The sequence below is a fragment of the Oncorhynchus kisutch genome, linkage group LG9 (assembly GCF_002021735.2).
Source record: "Oncorhynchus kisutch isolate 150728-3 linkage group LG9, Okis_V2, whole genome shotgun sequence".
NCBI classification, from domain to species: Eukaryota; Metazoa; Chordata; class Actinopteri; order Salmoniformes; family Salmonidae; genus Oncorhynchus; species Oncorhynchus kisutch.
The window spans coordinates 23424594-23432604 of record NC_034182.2 but is presented as its reverse complement, the minus strand read 5'-3'; the positions used below and the strand labels follow the sequence as shown (position 1 = coordinate 23432604).

Here is an 8011-nt window from a genome sequence, read left to right as displayed (position 1 = left end):
AAGATGTGATTGGTCACATAGCAACAACATAACCCCTCAGTCTACTGGGTCTGTCCCCTTATTCCTTCCTCTCTCTATGTCATCATATTAGTGTATATTATATATTTATCAGGCTCATGCTACAACCTGATTAAAAGCTGTAGTGACCAACAACTCCAAATCTCTGCAGTCAGAAAACACAGTGTAACCAAACAACATCATCTGTTGCCACATTTATTGTGCATATATGACATACTTCATATTCTATGAATGAAACATTTTCTCGTCCAATAAAGTGAATAGTTAGCAAACAATATTCAAAATACAGAGAAATGCATGAATCATCATCATCGCAGAGTTGCACATAAAGTGTACTCCATTCTAAGCCTCTGGCAAGTCCTCCGGACCCCGACAGTTCCTGTGTCTGTGATACGAATGGGGCTTTGACAGAATTAGAAAGGTACAGATGCATGAAGAGAAACAGAAAAAATAGCATCTGATGTCATGTTCATCTCTACACAACTTCCTCTTACTGTAAAAGTAAATGGACACATCAACACTGTGGTCTTTCTGTGGGAGGAAGAGAAAACTATAGTATATATCAGAGAAAGAAACTTAGTGGATAAGACATAGTTGTACAAAACGTGAAGTCAATATTGCATTTATTATACCTGGTCATGTTGACATTTTCAGTACAATCTTTAATGTCACTAAGAGAGGTGTCAAAGGTTTGACGTCATGGCATGTTTATCATTTGGTTTATGTTGTAGCTATTTGGAGGTCAACTGCATGTAGATGTTCTTGAGTTACAGTCTGTCAACTGTTCAAAGTAATAACCCAGGAAAGTAGTGATCACAGTGATAGATTGAATGTAAAAGAGAGAAATTAACAAGTGAACTACAGAAAATGTTTGATGCAAGAACATTGTCATTATTCTCTCTGAAAAAGACATACATTTCTGCACAACTTTTCATGTGTACTCATCAGCAAAGCAACTAGGTTTTCACAGGTGTTTGCATGTGATTACAAACATTTCTCTATTTGACTCTCTGATCACAGCGGGAAAAGACAGCTTCACACAGTGCCTTCCTTCACAAACCCACTCTGCTAAAGACGAAGAGAGCAAACCATGTCCCCTCAACTATGACAAACAAGTGACCTAATGGGAAGTTCCTCAGGCTTTTAATTTCATACACTTTGCACTGGAAAAAGTCAAACTTAACCAATTGCTTAATTAGCATTTTTATGTAAGTTGAGTGGACTTAAAAATGACTAGAATTTGAGCCAATGTGTTTAGAGTCTTTAATCAACAAACTCTGCTTGAAGTCAGTTGTGTTTGAACAAGCTTGTTGAGTAAAATAGAAAATTAATGTTTGCTCAAAACAACTCAAAACGACACCAATCATCATCATTATCATTAATCCAGCATTATCTCTTCACTGGTTGATTTTCAGAATGTTTTGTTTCAATACCTGTGTATTTTCATGTACTATGACTGGTTGATTAATCTTATGCTACACAAACATAGATAACATAGATTTGTCTAAACTAATCCAATCTGTTAGTAGTTGGACTTATTTCACCGATTACTGATATGTTTGTTCCAGTTTATATGATTTAGAAATTCTCAATAATCAATCATCCCTACCCCAACAGTCATTCTGAATGCAGGTTGCGTGTGACTGAAAGTTTAAATGGTTGGATATCCTAACTTTGGCTGGATTCCAACAGAAATGACACATCCCTTTGCAAGCCGGCATAATTTGACTAATTCAGGAGCTTCAGACCAGTGTGTTAGGGTGTAACTAGGCCCTCAGGGGCTTTATGATATATGTAATGTGTTGTCATAATGAGTTTAATTTTAAAGATAACATATCCACTTAGACAATCACTTGGTGAAGGCTACAGTACTGAAAACCATTCAATACAACAATAATGCCTCTGTCGCTAGCAAATACAGTCATGAGAGTTAATTACAATTCACTCTAAATGCAAGGCACGCAAGGCATGCAAATAAGGTATAATTATTTGTTTTTCTCTGAACAGCATATTTGTTTTTAGAATGAACTGAATTACATCTGGTAATTGGGACAGACATGAATGCCATTTTGGAAATGCTGTCAAATCAAATAAGACCATCTACAATCAACACGCAACCAAGGCTCTAGAGCATATACTCTCTGATTACAACCTCATTGATGCCTGGCGAGCACATTATAATAACGCAAAAGAGTACACAGGCATATATCAACCTCACTAATCAATGTCCTACTAGTATCTAAAACAATTGTCTTTAATCTAGAAAATAGAAATTCGACATGAGCTTGTCTGATCACCACGCCTTCTACTGCCTATTACACATTTCCGAATCTTCTAATTGTATCTAGGCCTTCAAAGGAACATATAAGGCCTTATGATATACTGTATATATGAGAATCATCAAAGGGAGAAGGACATAGAAGCAAATAGTGTAGGTTGTGATGGAATTTAACAGTAACATCTAGGCCTATCTACAGAATATACACGTGTAAGTTGCAGAGGATGCAGAGGGTTACATATCTATGGAAGGCCCAACCTATGACCACATCCTGTTCAGCTCACAGTACTTCCTGGTAGGGAGATTGGGGGCCTTCTGGAAGTCCAAATGTAATCTTGTCATACAGAGTCTGCGGCTACATGTGATAGATAATCAAGAAGAAACTATTTCAGCATCAAGAAAGGTAGTGACTATTCTCAATGTAGACTACATAGTCTTCTATTCGATCACATACATTTTATAATTATGAACATTTATATCTTACCTTGTTCAATCTTGGGAAACCAGATCATTGACAGTTTCATAGATGGATATGGGGTTTACATGACTGTTTGATCTTGTCTGGAATCAAAATACAGTCCATTACAATACAGTACATACAGCTTTAACACATTCAGATACAGTGCCTTGCGAAAGTATTCGGCCCTCTTGAACTTCGCGACCTTTTGCCACATTTCAGGTTTCAAACATAAAGATATAAAACTGTATTTTTTTGTGAAGAATCAACAACAAGTGGGACACAATCATGAAGTGGAACGACATTTATTGGATCTTTCAAACTTTTTTAACAAATCAAAAACTGAAAAATTGGCAGTGCAAAATTATTCAGCCCCTTTACTTTCAGTGCAGCAAACTCTCTCCAGAAGTTCAGTGAGGATCTCTGAATGATCCAATGTTGACTTAAATGACTAATGATGATAAATACAATCCACCTGTGTGTAATCAAGTCTCCGTATAAATGCACCTGCACTGTGATAGTCTCAGAGGTCCGTTAAAAGCGCAGAGAGAATCATGAAGAACAAGGAACACACCAGGCAGGTCCGAGATACTGTTGTGAAGAAGTTTAAAGCCGGAGGACAAACAGAAGCCTGAAATGTGGCAAAAGGTCGCAAAGTTCAAGGGGGCCGAATACTTTCGCAAGGCACTGTACATAATAATGGCATTGTATACTTACATCTCTACTTGTGTTGTCCATAATATCAGCATATATTGCGTTATCAGTTTGATCTTCTGTGTTTTATAAGAACAAAATATCAACCAATCAGAAACAGGATATCAACCAACATACCCAGGAATTAATGAGGGGTCTCACTCTTTTTCTCATTTCTAGCAAATCCCCCCAAAAATCAAACCAGCTGAAGAATACTTCTAGAACCACCTGACATGTCACTCTAAGTATAGCTGAGGCCCGTAAGCTGTACATACCTGTGTTACTTCGGCCCCTGCAGTAGCACACTGCCACAGCTACAGTGAGGATCAGCACCACAGTGCCTCCTACTGATATTCCGATGTAGATGGTATACCACGCCAGTCCTGTCACATATTGTACAACACACACGATTAGACTATACAATATGATAAAAACTAAATGGCTCTATATCATATACATCCAATGTAATCACATGCATTACATATTATATTTTACAACATAAGCGTATAAGCACACTGAATGTGTATGGAAGGATTATTATGATATCTAGGTACCTGGGGTGTTTGTGTCATTTCTACACTTTACTGTCGCAGAGGCAGTTTTCCAACTGACTAGGTTGGAGGCGTTGCACTTTACACTGATGTCTCTCTCTGCTGGTGAGAGAGAGAAGTGAATCTGCTGGCCATCCCCGTAGATCTCATTGTCTATCTCCCAGGTGTAGGTAATGTTGGGGTAGGAGTACACGTTGCACACCAGCAGCACCGTACAGGAGTGGTTGGCCAAGAGCTTGATGTCTGTCTGGATCGCCACCTTGGATATAGGCTCTGACCAACCAGGAGAGAGATAGAGACTCATAATCAGTCCTACCATAGCCATACCACCAGGAGAAAGACTTGAAAATATGATGGATATTTAACAAAGCACGGTGAGTTAGGTCAGTATTAAACCACAAAATCTATGTAATAGTTTAAAGATCATCAGCCATGGTTATGGATATAAATTAGAATGATATCAAAATTGGATGCAATAATGGTATTAACAGCCTACCGTGGACCTTCAGAGTGATGGTCTTACTGTCAATCTGACCTTTGTCCCCTTCGCCTGTAAGTAGAAAATCCCCTGAGTCTTGCAGTGTCAGTTCTCTGACTGTTAAACTGTAGTTTTGGGTGTTCATCTTTAGTCTCCCCTCAAACTGGGAGGCAGGTGAATATACAACATCTGAATAGAATTCTGCAATATCCTTTCCCATATACTTCCACTCCAAGGATTTGAAATGTCCCGTCTCTAAGCCTGCCAGCAGCTCCACGGAGTCCCCCACTCTCTTGTTGATGATCAGAGGAGCACCTACACCTGCAACACACAAATACACACGTTATTCTGACATCAATCAATGGTTGCACACTATATTACAATGATAGTATTCCTGTTTAATTATTCATGTAGTACAATGTAGCAAGTGTTGTAATTACTCATTGTTACACTGTAATACTTGTTACAGTGTGCCTACATGAATAATTACACAATAATAGACTGAAATGCAGAGTCTTACCTAATCAATAATGTATTGTGTTTTATAAGCACGTTTCCAGGTTTCATTTTGTGCTGTACGTGGCCATTTACATATTTTCACATTATATCTTTACATATCTGAGTGTGTGGGTCCTTTTTGACGTCCTTAAAGTCCACTCCTCCCCCACATTCAGTAGAACAGGATGAGATGACAGGAAAAGAGAAGTGGGGGTGGATCTGATAACCCCTCCTCAGCTCATAAGTACAAATACCAATGTGTTTAATGTGTAATTATTCACCAGAAATGCATCATATACTGCATGGGCAACATTATAATTACATATCAGTCTGAAGTAATATTTAATAAACCCTTGTAAAAAAAAACGTCTGTCTTGAATTAAGAAAAAAACACAGTTACAGTTCATTGAAGTATTTAAGACAAAACTGCAGTTTTCCCAGTCAGACAATGTATCATATTATTTAATAGAAACAATCATTTGATACAGTCCCATATCACCTTAAATGTAATGAATGACAGCCATTAGGCACAGGGTCGTTTGGTCTGTTGCGTTCTAGAAGCACAGCAGCAGCTGCTGACCCAACCACACAATCAGCACTCATTCAAAACTGCAGAATACACACATTGTGATATGTTCCTGAATATAGGTATTATGTAGTTGTTCAAACAGTAGTAAAGCAAACATTTTGAGATATCCAACCAATCACTGATGACTAGGCATTCTATAGTCAACACACACCATGTAAAGACCAACAAGGAAGTTAGAGAAAGCTGGTGGTTTTCCTTACTTCATCATGCAAGCAAGCTCATGCAATAGATCCTGTTTGGGGATGATTTTAACCTCTTGGTTTCACATTAGAATAAGGAGACCGTTGAAAAGACCCTAAGCAGCCAACTGACTAAAGTCAGTAAGTGGTTATCCATTTAGGCACGACAGAATGTATCCTGTTTGGTTCCAAACACAAAGTGAACAACTCTTCCAACTTCTCGGTCAAGTTTAATGGCGTAGCGGTGAAGGAAAAATGTTCGGCTTCGTACATTGTGATGTGAATTGGACCAACACGTGACATGCGAACTTGTGGCTCTCAAGGCCATTGGGAATGTTCACTTCAAGACAAAGTTCCTGGCAAGGGTAGCCAAGTTCCTGGATATAGAGACTATTGAGGACCCTGGCAACATGTCTTATACACTGGCTCTAGTGTGACGGCTATGAGAGTCTGTAATAAAATTAAAATAACCAGACAGGTAAGTAGGGGAAAGGCATGTATCACTTTAAAAACCATCAACAGTTTGATCTGCACCACCACCAGATCAACTGGAAGCCAGTTCAGTTCCTTGAAATGATTAGGACCAACGTGTGTCTCTATGGCTGAGCTTGAGTATAATTCTTATTAGTTTGTTTTGGGCCATTTGAAGTTTGTCCTTCAGATTTTTTGTTATGCAACACATACAAGCATAGTTCATAGTTCAGTAGCATAACAAAAACTCTGAATGGACAAACTTTAAATGGCCCGAAAACAAACTAATAAGAATTATACTCAAGCTCAGCCATAGAGACACACGTTGGTCCTAATCATTTCAAGGAACTGAACTGGCTTCCAGTTGATCTGGTGGTGGTGCAGATCAAACTGTTGATCGTTTAACGTGATACATGCCTTTCCCCCCAGTTACTGGTCTGGTTATTTTAATTTCATCACAGACTCTCATAGCCATCACACCAGAGCCAGTGTTGCCAATATGAGAACGCTGCTCTATAGGAGCATGGCTGGAAAAAGCTCTTTCCTTAACAGTGGTGCAGAGGAATGGAATGGTGTACCAAACCATATAAAATCTATCAATACACTAGGGAGTTTAAAGATAAACCTTACGAAATGGTTTATGTGCAAAATGTTTCAAAACTGAATAATTGTTTAAATGAACGTGTCACGTTCGTCGTATGAATCAGACCATGTACGCATACCACGCGTGGTATGCGTACATTCTTCTTTATTTAATAGAATGAACACTGAACAACTAACAATATAACAAAATGAACTGTGACGCTATATAATTAGCGCAGACAGGCAAGTAAACATAGAACAAGAACCCACGAACACAAAAGGGAAATGGCTACCTAAATATGATCCCCAATCAGAGACAACGATAAACAGCTGCCTCTGATTGGGAACCATATCAGGCCACCATAGACATACAAATACCTAGACCTACAAAACCCCTAGACATACAAAAACCCTAGACAAAACTAGCATACCCACCCTCATCACACCCAGACCTAGCCAAAATTGAAAGAAAACAGAGATATCTAAGGTTAGAGCGTGACAGAACGTTACTTGGTTATCTATTTTATTCCTTTTACAGTTTCCTCCCTATTGATGAGATGTATTTGAGATATGTTATCTTGTTTATATTTTTGTTTTCATGTATTTTCAAGAGGACCGCAATGGGGATATGTTTTTAAACTTGTGTCATCCTCATTGATGGTTGTATTGCAGTTGTATTTTTGTTTAAAATGTTAAAATAAATAATAGTTACATAACTTACCATATTGGAAGATGGAGCCTAGAAGAAGTAGTATTCCGTGTTTGGAGAAGAAGGGACCAGCAGACATCTCTGTAAGGCGTTGACTGTTTTCTCTGGCTGTATGTTCTTATCACTGGCACTGATAGCTAGCAGTTGACTAACCAAAACACACAGAGAAGATAGAGAGAAGACAAGAGACTTACTTTTGAGGGCTGCTGTTCTATTTAATTTTTCCTGTATGTTAGTTGAAAAGGAAGTCACATTCTATAGTTGCTCTCTGAAAATACCCCTTCACTCAGCTTAAGCGTTAGACGATGAGGTGTGGTTGGGGTCTGGTGGTGGTTTTGGAGCCTGTGTTTTCAAGGCTGCTGCTGGTTGAGTGGTTAATGGTCATGGTGTTCACAGATACCGGAAGCTTTCTTACTTTATGAGCAAACCACACAATCTTTCAGAGAAATAGGGGGATAGAGGGCTCGGAATTAAAGAGAGATAGAACGATATTGAGACAGAGACAGCG

The 8011-nt window shown here is 38.6% G+C and overlaps 1 protein-coding gene across 1 annotated transcript; it reads right to left on the bottom strand.

Moving 5' to 3' along the window:
• Nucleotides 1-205: 205 nt before the first annotated feature.
• Nucleotides 206-7909, bottom strand: LOC109896924 (SLAM family member 8-like). Its single transcript, XM_020491380.2, has 7 exons — nucleotides 7516-7909; nucleotides 4494-4796; nucleotides 4001-4270; nucleotides 3722-3829; nucleotides 3471-3526; nucleotides 2781-2857; nucleotides 206-2651 (listed from the first exon to the last, which is right to left on the bottom strand). The coding sequence occupies exons 1-6, from the start codon at nucleotides 7580-7582 to the stop codon at nucleotides 2786-2788; spliced, it is 876 nt and encodes a 291-aa protein (XP_020346969.1). The 5' UTR covers nucleotides 7583-7909; the 3' UTR covers nucleotides 206-2651; nucleotides 2781-2785.
• Between the last annotated feature and the right edge of the window lie 102 nt (nucleotides 7910-8011).